Source organism: Gasterosteus aculeatus, chromosome 10, assembly GCF_964276395.1.
Source record: "Gasterosteus aculeatus chromosome 10, fGasAcu3.hap1.1, whole genome shotgun sequence".
NCBI classification, from domain to species: Eukaryota; Metazoa; Chordata; class Actinopteri; order Perciformes; family Gasterosteidae; genus Gasterosteus; species Gasterosteus aculeatus.
The window spans coordinates 10,210,002-10,231,209 of NC_135697.1; the positions used below are offsets into that span (position 1 = coordinate 10,210,002).

The 21,208-nt window shown below is 44.0% G+C and overlaps 2 protein-coding genes across 10 annotated transcripts; both read right to left on the bottom strand.

The window, feature by feature from the left end:
* Positions 1–123: 123 nt before the first annotated feature.
* On the bottom strand, positions 124–3,596 carry snrpd1 (small nuclear ribonucleoprotein D1 polypeptide). Its single transcript, XM_040188143.2, has 4 exons — positions 3,284–3,596; positions 2,554–2,630; positions 963–1,154; positions 124–332 (listed from the first exon to the last, which is right to left on the bottom strand). The coding sequence occupies exons 1-4, from the start codon at positions 3,295–3,297 to the stop codon at positions 256–258; spliced, it is 360 nt and encodes a 119-aa protein (XP_040044077.1). The 5' UTR covers positions 3,298–3,596; the 3' UTR covers positions 124–255.
* Positions 3,597–4,022: 426 nt separating this feature from the next.
* On the bottom strand, positions 4,023–20,808 carry LOC120826127 (ankyrin repeat and IBR domain-containing protein 1). Of its 9 annotated transcripts, none has more exons than XM_040188128.2 (21): positions 20,622–20,808; positions 17,410–17,702; positions 15,119–15,290; positions 14,849–14,980; positions 14,065–14,256; positions 13,016–13,133; positions 12,596–12,816; positions 11,939–12,027; positions 11,697–11,841; positions 11,311–11,471; positions 10,996–11,084; positions 10,611–10,735; positions 10,374–10,508; positions 10,058–10,144; positions 9,873–9,939; positions 9,629–9,774; positions 8,821–8,999; positions 8,625–8,676; positions 8,441–8,497; positions 8,191–8,314; positions 4,023–7,862 (listed from the first exon to the last, which is right to left on the bottom strand). In XM_040188128.2, the coding sequence occupies exons 2-21, from the start codon at positions 17,595–17,597 to the stop codon at positions 6,412–6,414; spliced, it is 3,930 nt and encodes a 1,309-aa protein (XP_040044062.2). In that variant the 5' UTR covers positions 17,598–17,702; positions 20,622–20,808; the 3' UTR covers positions 4,023–6,411. The 9 variants fall into 9 exon arrangements, with proteins under 9 accessions (XP_040044062.2, XP_040044058.2, XP_040044060.2 ...); XM_040188124.2 differs by having other exon boundaries at positions 10,611–10,741; XM_040188126.2 differs by having other exon boundaries at positions 10,611–10,741; positions 17,410–17,697; positions 20,622–20,801.
* Between the last annotated feature and the right edge of the window lie 400 nt (positions 20,809–21,208).

Consider the following 21,208-nt stretch of genomic DNA (forward strand, 5'->3'; position numbering starts at 1 on the left):
GAAACCGTTCAAGACAATGGTACTTTATTCCGCCACATAACACAAATACAATGTCAGGGGAATGATGTGATTGAATAACAAAACAAACCCCATTAGCAATGCAGCAATAATACAAAGAGTCACTTTATCCTCACAGGGATTTTAATGTACAAAATAAGAAAAAAGGAAATTGAACAAAAAAAACCATTGAAAGTCACAAAATCTTTCTTCTGAACAAACAGTGGGGTGGCGGCCAAAAAATGTACAGCATGGTGATCATCTCCTCGGGCCGCCCCGACCTCGTCCTCTTCCTCTACCGCGGCCTCTTCCTCTGCCTCGTCCGCGTCCAGCCACTGAGAAGACACGAGTGACAGTCAGCAACGCTTGAATAATCTTTCTGACAAGGATACAAAATCCCGCTCGACCCAATAAAAAGATATGCCAGCAGAGGCTGGACTATTGAAATGATCACCTTCTTGGTGCAGACTACCAAGCACCTTATTCTGAGAATATAATATAAATAACCAATGCTACACTGTGCAGTACAAGCGCCGACCTAAGCTGTCTGTAGTGGTCTGTTTAGCCTCGTTTGAAATGCATCTCAAAATCCAGCGATCAACAGAAGGAACGCCCGATACCAACTGATACCTCTGTGCCTCACTCTACCATCATCTAACTACCAAGTATTGTTATTTTTTAGGAATGTGAACAAATTATTTGTGATGACCTAGAAGCATTTTGTCAGGCTATATTTGAAATATAAAAATTCTCATCCAGGTCTGTATTTAAAGATAAATGCAGACTTGTGTGAAATGTGCACATACTTCCAATGCTGGTTTATTTTCCTCAATTCAAAAGTTATTGCGCATTGCATTTTTCCTCTTATTGTGCAGATCTAGTAATGATACATCTCTGCCAAAACAACAACGCCATATCTATGGTTCTCCCGCTGCTGTACACCTCAATGATTTAACTTTTCTCACCTGCTTCTCTCTTCTTGGACTTGACCTTGGGTTCGATGTCAACCAGCAAGGTGTCCAGTGGGAGGCTGTCCGGGAGGATGAAGTACCGAATATTGTTGCCACGAATACTCAGCGATTCCAGCTGAGTGGGCTCCCGATTTTTCAGGGTCATTTTTACCGCCTTCAGGTGGGTGTTCATACTCACATCGACACCTACAAAAAACGTCAAAGGGATTTTGTTTTTTAAAACAAGCTTGAAAACAAACATGCCATTGTTCATTCTCATAAAAGGCTGTTAAATTAAACATTTAAATAAGGCCAGTGAGTTATAGAGCTGCAACACACTGTATATTATTAATAAAAATCAGATCTACTGGTGACTTTTACTGCAGTGCACTATAGGAAGGGCTGGGGGCAGCATCACTTCTATTGCTTACATGCACCAAGTCAAAGAAGAAGACTGGCGTTGAACGGAACATGGGAGAGCCAAGAAAAGTGAAAACGAGACTTTCAAAAGTCAGTATGTCATCACCAAACCAAACAGTAAAATGCAGCATCTGCTAAACAGAAATGGCATTTCACAGCAGCACTACGGCAATGATTTAAAACGCAAGCATGCTGAGCCTTCTCCTGATGGGTAAGTTGTAGTAACGTTATCCTCATTAACGTAAAAAGTTTACGCTTCGGTCTCATGGAGGATGCTTGGTAATGCCATTTCAGTTATGTTAAATGCAATGTAGTAAATCAGTACAATGAATTATCAGTACAAGCACAATTACGGAAGATCTACTCTAACATAATACATGATATATGCATGCGTCTCTTTTAGTACTAAGCAAAGGTGTGTGGACGAGTTTATCCTGAAGTGAGGCTCACGCACCCCTCGGGTGGCTGGAGTCTTGTCAGAACATCCTCAACATGCCTGTCACTTGCGTTGGTGTTTGGTATTACTTTTAAAAGAATATTTGCAATTTAATTTGTATTATTTTAATTTATTATGATTATTACATTTGTATGAACTTGTTACTCAAATACATTTGCAGTTCAAATTCCAACATTGACTCATTATTTTAATTTGATATGAGGAATAATTGGGTCAATAAAAATAATCTTTAGTTGCAGCCCTAGTGAGTTGTGGTATATAGACACTATGAATGCTAAAATATTCTAGCAGTTTGTGCTTGTAATCCACACTGACATTTCAAAAACTCCAATCTTGTGTGATAAGTGTGTGACAAGTTCAACTAAATACTGGAAATCAGTTACTGAAGCTTTGTGGCGGTCGTATTACGCCATTGATAATATTTATTAACACTTGATTATTTTTGAAAAGGAGACATCACCAGAAGTGGAATGACTTCTAGGTGTTTACAGTGTGGAGGAAATGTTCACTCCAAGAAATGACCACTCAGTTGATTCAGAACTAACTTACAGAAATTCATCCATTATATAATAAAACAAGATTACGACCTAAATGAAGACATGGTTTTACTTAAGACTAGCCTGCTTCAGTTAGGCGGACTTCATGAACTGGCTATTTGCTGCCTAATAGCAAATGTAATGCTCACATCCGAACTAGTAAACACTTTAAAGATTCCTGTGCATTTCTCACCTGTGATGGTGCCATGGACCTGGGTGCCATTCTTCAGTTCAATGGTCACAGTCTCATGGCTGAGTTTCATCAAAAACCTGAATGCGGATGATCAACGTCACAGTTAGAACAAGCCGTTCTATAAAACACGTTTTCACAATTTAAAAAGAACCGTTTACATCGTGTATCCCAAAGAGTGCAAGTCAGGCTAGCTAACGTTACCTAGCCACAGTTAGCTACCGACTGTGAAGCATTCAGCACCAAAACAAAAATGTAACGCTGCTCTGGGGTCAACTTTAACACGTCAAACCCGCGTGCATTAGACCTGAGAAGGTATGTTCATTTACTAAACATGATTTATTTAATTCCACATCAACTTTATTTTAAATCCTGTCGCTGAATGTATTAACGCTAACTGCACTGAACAGATACGGACGGGGCCTATGAGGTAACTAACGCTAGCTAGAATTAGTGTTGGGTTATTCGTTAAGTTAGCTAATTAGTAAACAGTGCGACTATCACGTATAAAAGGTAAATCATAAGGATTAACACCAAATGTCTGTTGGTATATGTTATTTCAGAGCCTGCTGCTTGACCATTGTAACTCCGGAGAGCCTCCATTCATTACGATCACCGCTTCCCGCCTCATCAGTCTCTCCGTTTAATATCTAAATCCATCCATCAGCATCGAGGTGTTTCATCACGCCACATCGCAAAATTTCACAAAATGTGACTTTTAACATCCACTTACCTGACTAGTTTCATGATGATGGCAGAATGTAGAGACAATCCTCCACAGGAGACAAAAATTACAACGGTCGAGTGAAACAACACAGGCCGCTGTTGTAAGCTTTACGTTTTCAGTCGCGCTAAATCTACGTCATCAAATGAGCGACCGCAAAGAGGACGTTCGAGTTCCACGCCCCCTAACGGAGGAGCGTTCAACCATATAGACATAAAAAAAGCCTTTAGATGTTTCTATGCGTCGAACAACCGTATGAGAAGGACGACGGAATCCCGTACGGACGACACTGGTTTGGCCTTTTATTAATACAATTATTCACAACATGTACGCTTTTAAAAACGTTATAACATCGTAGAAATAGGGAGCAATCAGTAAACACGTCCCTGTGCAATTCATATTTAGAAAAAAAAGAAAGCGGCAGTTTTCTGTTTGAGGGTTTGTTTAAATGTTTTTTTTCATTTTACAATGAAGGTATAGAGTTAACATCTTGACTTATAGATATAACATTTCCATGACAATGCCACAACTGCAACGCCTACAAGCACAAATTAAACACAAAAGTAACACAGAGCTTTTTTTGCTGCAGCTAGTTGAACTTGCCACAGTCGGTGTTACAAACCATTAACTATGACTCTAATGAATTGAAGTTTTTTTAAATTGTATTACGCAGTAAAACTGCATAATATCTTAAAGGTTTTTTTTCTAATTGAAGGCAGTATTTACCATTCAAAAATCTTGTAGTGACAATCTTTCAGTTGTTTTTATTGAGAGAAAACTTTGCACTGACACTTTCCTTTACAGTTTTGGCCACACATCAAACCCTTCTTATGGATCGACTGGGAATGTATCAAGTATAATCTATGCTAGTGCAATTTCATTTTTCTATTATTCTCAAGTGGTTTTATGAGGGATCATTAAAATATGATATATGGTCTACCATATTATACAGGACCATTCCCATGACACCATAAATCAAATTCTAAATCAAGACAAGGAAATAATAAAAGAACACTAATCATCCTTCCACATCTTGCCCATCCACCTGATTAGTGCAACACAGCATGCCTGTGCAAATTAAAAGGAGTCCAGATTCTTGTTTCATATCCTATAGTTAACTAAAGTAAATATTTCTTAAGGAATAATTTAACAACCAATGTCTGAAATGTTTATAGGTCACACAAGCTCAGCAGGCCTCATGAAATGTCTCCATCAGCACCTAACAACTTGTCCAGCGCCTTCACAGTTTAATGTTGAATACAGAAAGAAAACATGGTTATTTTAGGGGTTTTGTCACTTCAGTGGAGCACCCGGACTTTAAATAAATTTAATATTCAATCGTACGTGATGCGCTTTCTCAAATCACATTCTGCATAATTGGCACATTTAATGCAGACACACAGATTTCAACTTAATTAGGATATCTCAACATTTGTTGGATTGGCATGAAAGTATGAATATAAACACACTCCATTATTATGATTTCACTCCCAGCAGCACCAGATCATATCTCAACACAACAGGCAGTGCTTAATTATCTTGTAAACATTCCAGTTGGGAAATTAAGTTTAAAGATAAAAAGAGTGCTGAATCGCATTTTCGAGAAAATCAAAGGCCACATTCAAACAACATGGATATAAAACGTAATTATAGTGGAAACAAGTGTGTAAAGTGTAAATAATTAACAAATTTATTTCACTTATCTGCAATTCAGCTTTTCTCAGGGGATACAATAAAATATTATAAACCTGTGGTGTGAGGACAAATAATACCAACGTGCATCAAGAACCTCAGTATATGGCAACCGCCAAAGTAGTGTGTTCTCCATTAATCCTCAAAGACAACTTTGATTTGCATGTATAAAAGCGATGACAGTAATAAATACCAAAACATAGACAAATATGATTGAAACAAAAAAGGCACACAGACCCAACAACTCTGGTCTAAACTGAAAAAACAGTTCTATACAAATAATAGAAATAGAAGAGGATAAACTACAATAAACCCCAACCCAGCTCTCATCTATCAAACAGCACACTGCACTAGCCATCAGTAGTGGAATATAGATGATAAAGTGATAAGCAAACAAAATGAATTTTCATATAAAGTATTGATTGATTTGGCTCAGTTGTCAATGTACCAACTGACAAATTGATGGATGATAACATTTTCCCTTTTCACACAAAAGTATCTGAAGACTGAATGTTCAAATACTTACTTCTAGCATTCATTTCTCTTTGATGGCATTTAATAAAATCCATTTGTTTTGAAATGTGATTCAAATGCAGCAATGTGAAATGTAGCTGGATACATCTTTTGATAAAGATGTTATGTATTCCATAAATTCGAGGCAAACATTATATTATTATAAAGGCATTTTGGGTGGAAGGGTTTTGCACAATGACAAAACTGAGCCAAAGCAGGTGTAAAATACTGCAATCCCCCCCCTCACAACAAGAATGCTTGATGCTGAATTCTGACCTCCGACCTCCTCGTGTAGAGGGACAAGATTAGATCTCTTACGTGATCGCTGGCGTTTTACAAAATAATTATAGCCGTCATTAAATCCCCAGATGGCACGTTGCGCTAGCGTGACGTTCACTGAGCAGACAAGCATATTGCCGTTGTTTGCGGCCTGCCAAAAGAAATCCTCCGTAGCGTGTCTGCTCTCTAACAAAACAGGCACAGTGTGCACAAAGGTCCAAAAATCTGAATTAGGCCCATGTGATTGTACAGTACGCTGAACAAGCTCCCAGGTTACAGTTAGCATATTTGGCTCCAGGGAGCTTGCGGTCGGGTCGGCGTGTTAACTAAAAAGTGAGGCGGGTTTGGAGTTCAGCACCAAAACTTCATCCTGGGCAACACAAATACAGGTAAGGAAACAAAAACATGTGCAGCATTTTATGTGTTATGAAATCAGTAGCATTCCATTGATGTACTTCAAATATTTCATTTTTTGAGCAGACAAAAGCACTTGCGTCTGCGTATGACATCATCTTTACTGGACACAATCCCCAGGGTTTTGTGTCCTGTAAATGCAGTATAATACATACAGTAAGCACTCCAAAGATTTTCTTCCTTCTTTCACTTCTCTCTTATCATTATTATCGTTCTCACTCCACATCGTAATGTTGCTGTCACACCAGGTGTACTTGTTCCTCCCACTCCACAGAAGACTGTTCTCCCTCTAGCTGAAGGATGAGGTCCAGGTCTCTCTCTGTGTCTGCGGCAGTGTGTGCGGGACTGTTTCCACATTGCGAGTGCGAACACGAGTGCGCGTGCGCTTCGTCCAGCGACAGTTCAGACACGCACCCTGCGTCCGCACCCTCCTCGGCGTCCGCTCTCTTCTCTAGCTCCAGAGTGCTGGGCCTCGACGTCTTCAGGCCCTCCGCGCCTCGGCGGGGGCTCGCCGACCCACCGCCAGCCTCTGGCTCGCCCTCCAGGGGCTGCCAGAGCAGGGCGGGGGTCGTGCCCCTGGAGGTCTGGCTCTCTGACTCAGTCTCAGTGTGTGTGTCAGGAGAGGAGTCCGTTTCTGTGGTGGGTGGGGAGGGGATGAGCGCCAGGCTCTGAGGGTTGTTCTGGGGGTTAATGTTGTTGTTGAACCAGGCCATGATGTTGTCCAGCAGCTGGGCACTGGCTGTTGGGTCCAGGGGCTCCAGACTCTGCGGGTCACTGGGGGTGAAAGCCCCCCCCGGGGGGATCACCGGTGAGAGCAGCAGCTCCGGCTCTAGCTCTGGAGACGGGAGGCACAACTGGGCGAGGGGCTGGGGCTCTGATTTGGGCGGGTGTTTGAGAGCGTAGGCAGCGGTCTGAGTGTACGAGCCGCCGTGTTCGGCGTTGTAGGAGATGTCCGGTCGCGGGGTGCCGTCACACGGGGTCCCGTGCTCCCGGTTACGTGAACCAGAGTGAGCCGGGTCTTGGGTGCGTTCAAGTGAGCAAGAGGCAGCGTGTTCAGCCTCGGACAAATAACCACTGGAGTGGCCATAACTGGGATCAGTAATGGTAACATGGTCAAGCGCGTATGGAGTAGTTTGTGGGTTTTGTTCCGGTCTGAAGTCGCTGTAAGTAGGTTCGATGGTGTAAGGAGGGGTGTGTGTACTGTGGTTGTATGCATGGTGAGAGCACAGCTGCTCCTGCGTGTGTGTGTCTAGGTCATAAGGAGCGGTTATGCTCCCCAGTTTCATAAGGCTGTCTCCCAGCTCCAGCAGTTCCGCACTGAGGGAGGGAGGGGGTGGCGGGAGCGGGAGAGGGTTTGACATGGGAGGCTGAGAGGTGGAGTCTGTCCTGTTAGGGGGTCGAGGGGGCTTCTGGAGAGCAGCGGGGAAGGAGGAGCCTCTGGCTCCTGGAGGACAGTCGGTGTTTAGAGACTGCAAAGTAACATCACCCGCGTCCCCCGAGGTTCTCCGCATCCTCTGCTGTCCTCTGTCAGGTCCACGGTCCAGCTCCACTCTCCCCTCCGTCCCTCCCTCTAGGTCTCGCTCTCTGCGAGACTCCTGAAGGGACAGCTGGATGGCCAGCAGGATGTTCGGATCGTCTTCATCCAGCAAGCCCAGCACTCTCCTGCGGCCCTCAATCCTCTCTGGATTTTCTGGTACACAAAATATCCCATTAAAACAAGCACTGCTTTGTGGTGTTTGATTAGAAATTGTTTCCACGGATCAATGTTCTATGTGCGTCAATTAAACCAGCTCCATGGGGCAATAACTTCAAAACCTATTTCTGGTCGTCTGATGTGAAGAGAAGAGAAAATATGTAAGTGTATAAGATGTAGCTGGATTAGGATCCAGGAGACAATTCAACCTATACAGTGAAACCTATACAGTTAATTTCCAAAATGCCCCATGCTGTAAAATAAACCACTTCTTTATAATGCTTTTTGTGGTCATTGTATACTGTAGTAAAGCCTTTTCCCCAACCTGCGTTGTCACTCCTCCTACTGGTCTCTGGTGTGTTGCTGCTGCTTCTGAGGTTGTGCAGACTCAGCATATCTCCTCTGCGCCGTGGTCGGTGTCTGCGACGGTACTGGATGTCAGCATAATCCTGGAAAGAGTAATTAAAGCTGTGTTACTAAAAAAAATCCATTTAAAGCTGTGTTGCAATTCTATTTTGTATCAAATAGGTGCACAACGTTCAGCACAGAGGACTGCAGAAACTATAGCGCATTACCTGTGACTGTCTCTCTCTCGGATCTCTTGCTCCCAGTACAGAGTGACGACTCCCCATCTTAACACACATGAGTAAGCTAAGTCAGCCGCAGCCGTAGACATGCATTTAGATAACCTCATGCTGAAGCAGGTCACCAAGTGCAGGTTTAGGGAAAAGTTTTTTTGTGTACGGTGTCACAGTTTACCTCAGGGGAGGCGAAGCCAAGGTACTCCCAGTCCCATGATCCTCCTGGGTAACTGAAACAAACACAAGACTGTTTGCTTAGTCTTGCACGTGATGGCTGACTTTAATTTACATTTCCGGTTTAGAAATGTTCCAATTTTACTTTGTCTGTGCCAGTGGGAGGATGACTGGGCAAACGTTAGAGAGTGTGTCGTTACCTTCGGCGGGGCGGATCGGGAGAATCGTTGGGCGCCACACCTCGGGCCACTGATGCCAGGAATTCTTGCCTCTTCTGCTGCACCAGACGTGCTGCACTAGTTATCTTGTGGCAAGGAGTCCTCAGGTACGGCCGGTTGACTTTCTGGGCCAGGTCCTCCACAACCATCTCCAGGTCGGTCTGAGGAGATACAAAACAAGCACGTTACCTCCTATCTGTACACAGACAGGAAATTTAATAAACTCATTAAACTTGTACTATTAAAATAAGACATGGGTGGACTTTTGAACTCACTCAGCTTGGAGATACCATCCAATAGCCTCAATAATGATAACAAACTTATTATTCTGTATGACCAGAAGAAAACATCAACATTTAGTGGGCTAAATTATGATTATCTGTAGTATAATCTTGTATACAACAATACAAACTACAAACTACAACTCCCTTCATTTTATTCATCTTTGCACCCACATTCTAATACATGAAACATGCATATTACAAACTGCTCCAACACCGTAATGTGTGGTATGTTGAGGAGAACATTTCTGAGGAATATTAAATTAAAATGTACAGTTAATGAATAAGTGAGTACACCATTGCAACAACTACTGGTTGAATTTCAGTAAATATCTGAGAATATTTGTGATCCGGTTAACATGTAATTTAGCACCCATCATCTAGTATTAGAAATATAAAACGGTCAGATTGCCACTAAGTTGTTTGTCCTAACCAGTTTAGCCGTCCTGTGGCCTAATGGGTCCATAGGGATCGCTGCAGGGACTTGTCGTCCTGAATGTGCATCATACCTGCATTAGTTCAAATATCTCCTTTTGGGTGCTGCCTTGCTGCAGGAAAAAGCCGTATGGGTAAGAGCACTTTAGGACGCGTCGTGTCTTCAACAGCTCACTCACACCGTCCTCGATGAAACGCGTGTCCGGAGGAGTTCCTTCCCCTGGACAAAACAAGCCAGCATTACAATGCAGATTGGACTAATGAATTATGATGGGAACAAAAGGCTCAGCCACCCTGTATCATACAACAGCGACGTACTGCAAATGAAGGCTCTGCTGAGCTGCTCCATCTTCTCTTTGGCTGTTTTTAGTAATTTCTGCTCCAACTAACGGACAAGAGGAGAAAATACACATGTCCAATATTAAATGATCATCAGATTGTAACGAATCTCTCATGGAAACTCAGCTTTGAATTGATTTAAATATGTGTAATAAGTGTATTACCTTATAACTATGTTCATGGTTTTTGAAGCGAGAATAATAGTGCATGAAACGATCCAGCTCCTGAAAACTTTTGTGCTTCTTTTCTGCCTGTAACAAAAACAACTTGATTTCACTCAAATAGCTTGTGTGTGTGTGTTTTGTGTATGGAAACACATAAAATGCTGCAGAACACATCAACATGTGCTTCAATAATGCATCATCTGACAAGTTATGGCGTAGTTCTCGCCAGTGGAAATGTGTGTAGTATCAATATATTTTTTATGCATGTTTCTATTAGAGAAAACTTGCGCGTGATCTTTTAGATGTGTGTCAATACCTCCACAGTCATCTCCTTGGACTGCTCCTCCAGCTGTTGGATGACCTCATAGCGAGTACAGCGATAGTAGCCTCCTGTTGATGAGCTGTGCTTCTTCCACTCCTCCAGACATATCCAACAGAAGTCATACTTGCACTGCACACACAGACAGAGTAAACAATGAAATGAAAGCATAGAAGTTAATGTCTGTTACCAGCACATCGTGACACACAGCTGACGGAGAGATAAATGGTATACCTTAGCACACTGCATATGGTTGCATCCCTCATTCTTCTGAATAGGCGACTTGCAGTTGGCACATGGTTTTGAGTTGGTCAACAGCCATAGGCAGTTAGCAGCATCCTCATAGTCATCACTCACACCTGCCACTGTGGAAAGCACACAAACAAATGCAGGTGCGCACACAAATTAGAGACCTCGGCACCTGCCCTGCAGATACACCCAACACGACACACAAATATCCATGACCTTAACACCAGCCACTATGTTATAAGAATATATTAGACAGATCCCGGTAGGCCGTCTGACAGCTGCTGTTAACTGCCTTGTTGTGGCGTCAGCTTACTGAGGTGCTGCTAAAATAATCCCAATTAAAACACTAACAACACAAAGACAGACTTACACTCCTCAGGCTTCATCTCTGTAACTTTCTGGAGCCAGTTCCTCCACATCTGACAGTCACATGGCTCATGGGCCTCGCCAAGGCACTCCCTGCAGATAGGGAGGGTGTTAAACGGTGAACAAAGTGTGGCCAAAGCGTTGTGACAATCAACGACAATTCCTAGAAACGGAAGCAAAAAGGGAAGAGAAAGAAAAAGGCACAGAAGACATTTCTGATCATTGCCTGCATACGTTTCCAGGTCAACAGCAATGAGGCCTCCTTCACCTGTTGTGTTGAAATATGTGTAGGAAGCCATGAATGAATAATGACGTGTACCAGCAGAAGAGGTGACCTTTGCCACAATCAACGGCTGGGGAGGGCAGCAGGGGGAAACTGTGGGGGTCACTGTCCCCGGGGCCTGGTCGGGTGAGCCGCACCGCCCGCTCACAACGTGCTGCAGGACACCATCGGATGGCAGGATTGTTCTCCACAAACGCCTGCAACAGGGAAGGAGAGAGAGAGAGAGAGAGAAAGATGGGACTCAAATTAAATATGGAGCACATAGAAGGAAGAAGAGAACACAGAGGATAGGGAATGTGCAGGCAGGAGATGATGGGGCAAACACACAAAATAAATGTAGGATGGATGAAAATAATTTCTTAAGCTGTGGTGAGCCTCAATGACATCAATCAATCAATATCAGTATGAATGTTCATTTCTACCTTGATGTCGAACTGTAGATATCTCTGGTCCATCTCCCTGGAAACTACACTTTCTATCACGTGCACCGGCACCAGCTGGTAGCACTCATAGGCCGGGCAGAAGATATTGTGCGCATCACCCTCCTGAATCTTTACATTGAGGAACCTAAGAAACACGCAAATACAAACATTATTAATCAATAATCCATAACTGCTAAAACACACTGAAGTAAGCAGGAACATTTACACACACAGGTCCTTACCCTTCCCAGCACGCCCTGCAGAACTCGTGTCCACAGGACACCTCCACTGGATCCTCAAACACTGAGATGGAGCAGAGACAGATCCCACACTGCAGCGAGACAGAAGGTAAATTATTCAGACGTGGCCCTGACACTAAATTATGTTGAACTAAATTATATCCTAGTGATACACATGACTAAATACATCAACTGGAGATTGAACACTTTTTTGTACATTGACATAATACTCATACACAGTAAAAGGAAAAAAACAGCAATGTTTACAGGTCATCATGTAAAGTAATATAATATGTCTGTCAGGTGTGTAATTACACCCGCAGCAACAGCAGAGACACTAAAGCTTATGTGCAACAACAGATAGTATAGAAAAGAGTCATTGCTTTAAAAGCTCGCCGATGACCTCCGTTGCTCTGATAAGATTAGACAAATAAAAATTAAACAAATAGAAAATACATTTTAAATAGCTTTACAAGTCCGCCCGCAACACTCTTAGGATAAGCTGTATAGAAGATGGATGGATGAGACTTTAAGTTAACCAACTAATTCCTTCTATTTACTGTACATAAGTAGGTTTAGAAATCGTTTTTCTGCCCCGTTTACGAGTTCATTTAAAACACCATTACAGCAATTTTAAAGTCATCACTGGGTGCGTCTCACCGAAGCCAGGCTCTCCTCTCCAGGTGTGAGGCAGCTGTCGGTCGGGGAGGTGAGGGTAAGCGTGAGTGGTGAGCGTGGGGTCCTTGGGGTGCGAGGTGAGGGCAGGGTGTCCCAGGCATTGTACCCGCTGGGTGGTGGGGTGGGCATGGTCACACCTGAGCGCTGGCAGCAACCCTCAGCGTCCGACATCCAGGCTTCCAGAAGCTTTTCTCTGTCCCAGTCTGGAGGGAGAGGAGGAGAAAAAGAGAGAGTAATCACACCTTTACATTACATTACATTAAATGTCATTTAGCTGACGCTTTTATCCAAAGCAACTTGTTACTTTAGAGGCAGGGAGTACGTATGCAATTCTCTCTGAATATTGCAACCGCAGCACTGCCAGGGTTTGTGCAGGTCTCACAGAGGTCAGTTTCCACGTACCGTGTGCTCGGAGCAGGGCCTCGGCAGTGAAGAGGGGGGCTTGCAGCATGTCTGCCGTCTCCACGATCAGCATGTCTTTCAGCCTGCGCAGGTCCTGAAGTTTCAGTCCCTCATAAGGCTGAAAAGTTTGGGAGGTAGAGAAGATGATGAGGGAAGTGAAAGAGAAAATTAGTAACAGTGAAAGTAAATTTCTTCCTTAAGGAAGTGAAAAAAGATAATTTGAAAAGAATGAAAAGGTCAGGGTTGGCGGCTGCAGTGGCGGGGGTTGGTGGTGGTGGTGGGAAAGAGAGATTAGGTATTAGTAAAGATTTGGCAGTATGAAAAGAGATCAAAGTGCTGCCAGTTGGCAGCAGACGCTGCTGTAAATCTTTGCCGTTGCCCTCTGTTTAACTTCCTGACAATGCTGAAAAACACTGCTTGTGTTACTAAACAAAAAGCAGTGTAACTTGGTTAATCTTTTAGGAGAGAAGAGGGGAATATATGGTATATATTATATAAAAGATCTGCATCTGTAAATGCAAATGGAGATTTGGAGAAATTTAGAGATTAAAAGATATGAGAATCTGCATGGCGAAGTGATATCATATCACCAACCAACCCGCATGGAAGATATCTAAATAATCATATAAAAATTCTACCATTTCCAACTAAAAAACAGTAGCAATTATTATTCATATTTTTTGAGTTTTTACTTAAACACGCACCAACCGCCAAGACAAATTCCTTGTATGTTTGACATATTTTGGCAATAACTGTTTCCTGATTCCTAAACAGTAAGATTTTGGTAAAAATTGCTGTTTGGGAATTAGTGCTAATATTGACAAAGTGGCTGAACCAGACATAGAGAATAGTTTTGTTTTTTAGGCTTTTTCAATAGATTAATTTAATAATTTATATTGTTTTGTTAATGATTGCTATTTTAGGATCTCCATAGAATGTGGGTACATTTACAAATGGCCATTTTAAGGCGGAAGCATGTATATAAAAAGCATAAACACTTCAATGTCCAGCATGAATGAAACCCCCCGATGTCATAACTGTGGTCTCACCTCTTTGTACTGCCGCAGGTTGGTTTCACCATGAGCGTCCGTGTTTGACTGCTGAGCTGAAGAGGAGGAGAAAACCATCTGTGACTCCAGGCTGAGGGCCAGCTCGGTGTGGTGATGCCGCTCGGCGTGGTCACATGGCGTCAACTTGTCCTCGTCCTCCACAAAAAGGTCTGCATCGCTCTGGATTAGCAGCTACGGGGAGGAGAGAAAAGGAGAAATGGATAACGGGGAAGAACAAGAAATTGAAGTGCAACAAAAGAGAACAAAGGAAGCGAGAGGGGCGAGCGAGTGGAGCAGACAAAGAGAAAACGGGAGGAAGGGGACAAAGGAGAAGACGTGACGGCAGAAATGCAGAAAATACTGTACATGGTGATGCACAGTAACATGTGAAAGAAGCTGGAAAAAAACAACAAGAAGCAGTTTAGCTAAATGGAGATGAATGAAAGATGGAAGAGGGGAGGAGATGAAGATAAATGTGCTCTTACTTTATATCTTAAAGCATAATATCTGGGTTGAGCTCAATTTTCTTTCATTTCAGGAAGTGGATTTTGTTCCTAATTCAGAAGCTGTAAAACCTTGAAAAACCAGGCAGGAAGCACTACTTGAAATCCGACAGTAATGAAACACAAACCAGACTCTCTTAATGCGGGCACTGGCATAACGCTGTCCTCAGATTTCACCGGCTGTGAAATCCAATCACAAAAGACCGATCTGCCCTACAGGGCAGAAAGCTCCTCCAAACTCAAGGTTTTACTTCCATAGGGGTCCACACACGTTCTCTCACCTCCACACAGCTCTTCATGCCTGCAGCCGCAGCATAGTGCAGACAGGTGCTGTGGTGGTTGTCGGTGGCGTTGACATTGGCCTTTTCGTACTGGCCTCCCTCCAGCCTGGCACCGGTCCAGCTGAGGCTCATCTGGCGGCCAGAGAAGGAGTCCACAAAAAGAAACACTCTGCATTATTTCCACGTCTCAGCCAGGTTGACGCAAAAAAAAGAGAAAGAAATGTCACGCCGGCGTGTAAGTTCAAAACCCGCGTGGTCACGTGCTTGTACCTGCAGGGAGTCGGCTCGGCGCTGCTCGTCCCTCTGCGGTCGGGCCAGTCGCGGCGACAGCGCTCCCTCTGGCAGCAGCAGGATCTGCGGGCCTTGGCACAGCACGTGGAGGCAGGTCTCGTTGTGCACATTGCGCTTGTTGAGGTTCCCCTCTTTACTGAACAGGAAGGCCCTGGACAAGTAGAAGAAAGAATGAGGACAAAACGGAGTTCAGGAGGAACGGCAACATTAAAAGGAGGCTTCAAATAAGAGGGCGAAGAGAGAGAACCATGAAGCCTATATGCGAGAGACAGATAGATGTGGAGGAAGGAGAACATGGAGGCCTGAGAAGTGATTGAAAAGAAGAAGGAAATAATAGATATATTGTTTGGGAACTTCCATTGATTCAATATATACATAAAAAAACTTTTTAAAAAACTTCATCTCTGCTCCTTTTGCAGAAGAAATTGATGTTTCCATATTGTGCAGCCTTGCAGCACTTCCACTTTTGACCTTCTCATCCGTTCAGCCACGAGCCCCTGAAGTTCCCCCCTAATGACAGCTCACTGCTGAATCAACCGTTCAGCAACAATCACTCATTATGCCCTTAACTACAAACCAATCCCCCCCCTACATCGACACTTATACATGTGCAACGCCCCGGGTTTCAGATGGATAGTCCTAATATCTGTGTACTAGAAATAACCAGCATGGGGACATCACATGTTTTGCTGCAATTGTCGAGCACCAAAGCGGTCCAAACCTTAGGACCAATGTAATAATTCACATGGAAATATCAAAAGCCGAAAAAAAAACAGAACCTGTCTTGTGGCTTGAAGACTTAGACCAGAGGGAGTTGCCATACGTTTACATATACATCTCATTTATGAGTTTCTTAGACTGCGTTCTCAGTTGATGGGCAGGACGCGTTACACTTCCTTAACTGCACCCATTTTCCCAGCATTAGTTTTGCACATCTCATGGATTACTATCCGATCCTTTCCGAGGGGACAACTAGATGCGAGCCATGGGGCATATGTTAAAAATGATCAGAAAACCGATTCTGAATGTACCGGCCCACGATTGTTCTCCATGAGTCTTCTTTTTGTTTTTGTCTGAGATTTGTTGGTTGTCTATCCGCCCGCCTGTATCCAAACGAGCTGTTGGAACAAAGCGGCATTTCCTCTGATGCTTATCTGGAGCAGAGTGTGCGTTCAGCACGCCTCTCTGGCCCATTATAGGTAAGCAGCAAAGGACCCAAATAGCACACCAAGTATGTGTTAAGTGTGTTATATTCACGTTCACAGACCGGGACACATTAAGCAGTTGTGGAGTCACAAACCCCCCACCAGACTCCTCTAAACACAGATGCACATGCTTGAAGCAGATGCACAGATAATTAACTTGCCTTTTTAAACGGCTTCCTCTGACCCTGACCCGTAATCATGGAAAGAAGGGGCAGGAGAGAGGAAGAGTGCGAGCAGGAGGAGGTGAGGGTATCGAATCACTGGATCAGCTGTCTGATTATCTCTGCAGGGGGTAAAAAGACTAACTGGCGTCTTGCTTTCTATTTTTTTTAGATTGTTTTGCTTAAAACATTATTTCAAGGGGGAGCGGCTTACACCTGGTTCAGGCAAGTATATATATTATGTTCATTAAGTTCCAGTGCAACGTAGTACTGTTTTTTGCAACTCTTTCTGCTTTCAAGCTTTTTAAGCGCAACACCAGAAATTTGCAACGCAGCAATTTCTGGTAAAAGTCTAAATTGAGAGACAGAGAACACAAGAGTTATTTTCTCAGACGCAATCAAAGTTTATCCAGAATTACAGAAGGCCATTGTACAGCGGTTTTAACAGGCTTAGTGTACAAACTTGGCAGAGTGCCCATTTTCTTGCTCACTTCGGAAAGCTCAGTTGCTTTTTCTGGTGATCGCTCCTTCTGGAGGCTGTTGTTTGCAGTTTTGTTAATTGCGGTCTGTGTGGGTCTAATTGCGTCTGACTGCCAGTGTTCTTCGTGCTAATGTGCTTTTCCTTTGTCTGGCATGTGTCAACGTAATTGTTGGCCTGTGACATCATTAACATAGGATGACAGCGTATACATCACGTACCTTCGGAAAACAAAAAGTCACGGTTCTTGCCATAAAAACACAATTTTGAAAAGGGGGATTCTCTGAAGCCTCTCGGGGCCGTCGTCCCGTTTAACACGACTCGCTTGCATAAATTTCTCTGTAGTCGTATTTGATAGCTGCTTCAAAAATGATTGTTGGTCTCTCATCTCTGACATTCTCGACAAAATCTTCTACTTTTTGTTACCTGAGCAGACGCGTCATGGCGTGGCGGCAGACGTAGTGCAGCGGCGTGTTGTGCTGGTACTGCTCTCCGTACGATGCATTCGGGTCAAGGCCGTCCCTGAACTGAGGGTTCCCCTCGTACAGCTGCCAGGCCAGGGCCTCGTCGCCACCCACCAGGGCCTTGCGGAACTTGGTGGCTGTGTTGCCCATCGCTTCAAGTTTGCAAAAGGACCACCAAAAGGGAGATGCCCGTCTGCCTCTCCGCTCCTCCTCCTCTTCCTAACTCAGAGCAACATGGTTAAGTGTTCTCCTGCTCTGAAAGTAAAAGAGAGAGAGAGAGAGAGAGAGAGAGAGATATTGATTAGAGGAAAGAGAGGAAATGATTAGAATGAGCACGGGGAAAGGGCTGGTGAGAGTATAAAAAAAACAACAGACAATCGATTGGCTGACGTGCCGTGGCGACAATGTTTTCTCGCCGGAAATGGAAGGGCGAAAGGAGCGGTAGAAGGAAGACACGAGAAAGAGATAATGATAAAAGCAGGTAGAGAAAGACAGGGGAGGTTAGTAATAACCAAGCTATTGATTTGATGAAAGACATGTTTAACATTAGCACCCCTGGCCACAGCCAACATTTGCATACAATAGTATATAGTGGTTTGCTACTGGAGATGTGAGAACCATTTGCAGCACTTAATATCGTAGATCAAAAAACTGATGTACTTATCCTCGCAGGCCCTCAGGCAAAGAACCACAAGAACAGCAGCTACAACCGACTTTACCCTCACTGGCAACAGCTGATTAACCTCCTGTAGGATCTCAAGTCGCTCTCAAATCGCTGTGTTCTGATTCATTTCCTTCCTCATCTTTTCCATGTCCTCCCTCGGACACACACAATTTGTCCACTCATTACAGCCTGTAATGAGCGGAGTGTGTGTGCGAGTGAGTGTGTGTGTGGCCGTTGGGCCTATCATTACAGTCTTCATTCTATGGCCATCTGTCTGGGCCCCGACAAAGAGCCTCTTTTAGCCACAGTTGGCCGCTGGCTGTCCGAGTTCTGGAACATCCGAATAGACTCCGTCTACCTGCCGTTTCCACGCAGCGACAGAAGGAGGCATGTGGGCCGCGCAGAAGCTACAGACAACATCTTTTCAAGTTCCGCTCCAACGATGCAGTAGACTGGACCGTGTGTTTGTATCAGAAGGGATGGTGGGGCCGATAGAAAGGGGTGGAGGTGGGTGTGTGGGGGGGGGGGGTTACTATAGTTATTAGGTCAGTGTGTCTGTTTGGCTCTCTGTTTTGTGCACACTGGTTTACTTCCAGTTCACTTCACTCCTCTGTGTGTCCCAGTCTCGCGCTCGCTCGCTCGCCCTCTGTGTCTCATACTAAATAAGGACAGGAAGTCTGGACATGGAGGAAGTTTGGAATTCCAGGCAACGCAAGGTTTGTGCTGGGAAGTGACAGTTCAATTATCAACCATTACAAAAGTGCTCAGTGGTGGTGGTGGTGGTGGGGCCTGAGGAAGTGTCCACTGCTTGTTAAACGGACCCTCGCACTTATTAGCCGGAGAGTAAGCCGGGAACAAATGTTTGTTTGTCTATTGTGTTTTTGAGAATGAACAATTGTGAGTAACACTCGTACCACAGGTCTCCACAGAGCAGGCCTCCACAACATATGCTACTCCTCATTGTAGGTAATGTGATAATTAAGGCTTAGCGACTGATGAATTCCAGAAGCACAAACGCATAAATGTTGTCTGGAAACCTTTGTCAGATGATTCCTGCTGACAAAAGTCAGACTGGGTTCTTTTTAAGAATCCAGCTTGCCATCAAAGTTTTATGAGCAAATCAGAAGTTATGAGGATGTGATTGTCTTGGTGCTCTTCTTTACACACAAGATTAGAACATTCATGCTTAAAATGATAATTTATTCAAAGGTGCTCAATCATATCAAGATATTCATATTACACTAATAAACATCTCAGCTAACGTTATGTGAAGATCTACAGCTTCGACTAAGCGTAGAATTACATGAATCACGTCCGTCCTACCTGCCAGAACCTCCGCTGTCAAATCTGCCTTTACTGCTCCGTTACTACCCAGTGAGCACAAGACGTGATTTCAACGTTGAAATATGGTTGAAATTGGACTGCGTGTTGTTAACATGAGGTTTTTAAGACATAATAATGCGGGCAGTTTCAAACATTACTTGTAAACACGTCCCAGTGAGCATTTTTTGGTTGAAAAGACGTTTAAACGACGTCTATGCCCGACGTTGCAAAATGGTTTAAAAGTGAAAGTTGAAAAGACGTTCACGTATTTCAACGTGATTTATAATACCGGTGGTAAACTTACAAATGTGGACGTAGTTTCTTTTTAAACCTCTAAAATACTGATATAGCATACAAGAGAAGACGAAATATTACCGTATAAAAAATCACGTTGAAATGTGGTCTTTTCAACGTCTACGAATAGACGTTGAAACAACTTTCACTTTTAAACCATTTTGCAACGTCGGGCATAGACGTCTTTTAAACGTCCTTTCAACCAAAACATGCTCACTGGGTAACGTTATATCGTGTATATAAACAAACACGAACCCCCCGCGGCGCCTTCACCGTTATCATGACGCGCTGTCGTGTGGTGACGTAAAGTCTCACCGCACTCGGGTGGCGAATCTCGGCAGGTTTCTGAATGAACTGACAAGCGGGGCTTTAAGCACAAAAAAGAGACAGAGACATCGAACTGGTGAGGATGAGGTCCGGTGGGACGGCAGCTGCAGTCCTCCCTTCGACAGCCCCTCGGCACTAACCGACATTTAGCCCGGTCACCGTCAACAGGCTCCGTACTCAGGTTGGACCGCGTAGAAGTGTGTCAGCGTGAAGCAACGAAAACAACAAGCTCGACTCCTCTCGGCGTGTTTCTGTCCACGCGGCCCCTCCGTTAAAGTCCTTTGTTTCCGCGCGCTGACAGCCCGCGCGAGCGGCGAACACGACCGGGAAGCGAGCGGTACGTTAATAGGGGGAGCGGGGGGGGGGGGCGCTTTACCTCGAAAATGTTAACATTTTCCGCCTCGGGTGTAGACGAGAACACCCAAAAGCAGCCTCCCCGTGCGCCGTTACCGAACGCTAGCCTCTCTCCGGTTAGCGTTAGCTTGGGACAACATCAAACCTGCGCCGTTTTGACTTACACGGTCGTCTCACTTGGTCACCGGTCGTGGGTTCGGGAACTTACGTACATAGAGGGCCATTATTATCTCGTCACTGTGGTTCGCATCTCCGGCTGCTTTTCCACTGAACCATCCTCGCTGCCACCGGACCCGGCGGGGACGACGATGCCGCCGCTGCTGCTGCTGTGCTGGGAGAGCGGAGGGGCGAGACTGGCTGGATCGCTTCAGTGTTGTTGTGGCTGCCAGAGAGAAAAGCGCAGTGCGCATGCTCGGAACCAGCTGTCATACGGAAAGCTGCCACCTGATTGGTCGGTTGTCTGGGGTTGTTTGGTGAAACGTTGTTATTATTTTGTGACCTTTTCCAAAACTTATGTTTAAGCTGTTGTAACAGGTAAGTTGTGTAAATAGACACTAAATAAGTAATAATAATAATAATGCTTATGTTTGTATACAGATGATGTACATATATATTTATTTTTTTTGTTAAAAAGATAGATTTATATTGGTGACAGACACCTATTACAGAATACAAGCTACATGATAGTTCAAATAGTTACAGGAATTTGAACAACAAAGCTACACATGTTGACATGAATAAAAAACTTAGAGTTTATATATTTACAAGAGTGAATGTGTTATTGGTGCTGATGCTAAAA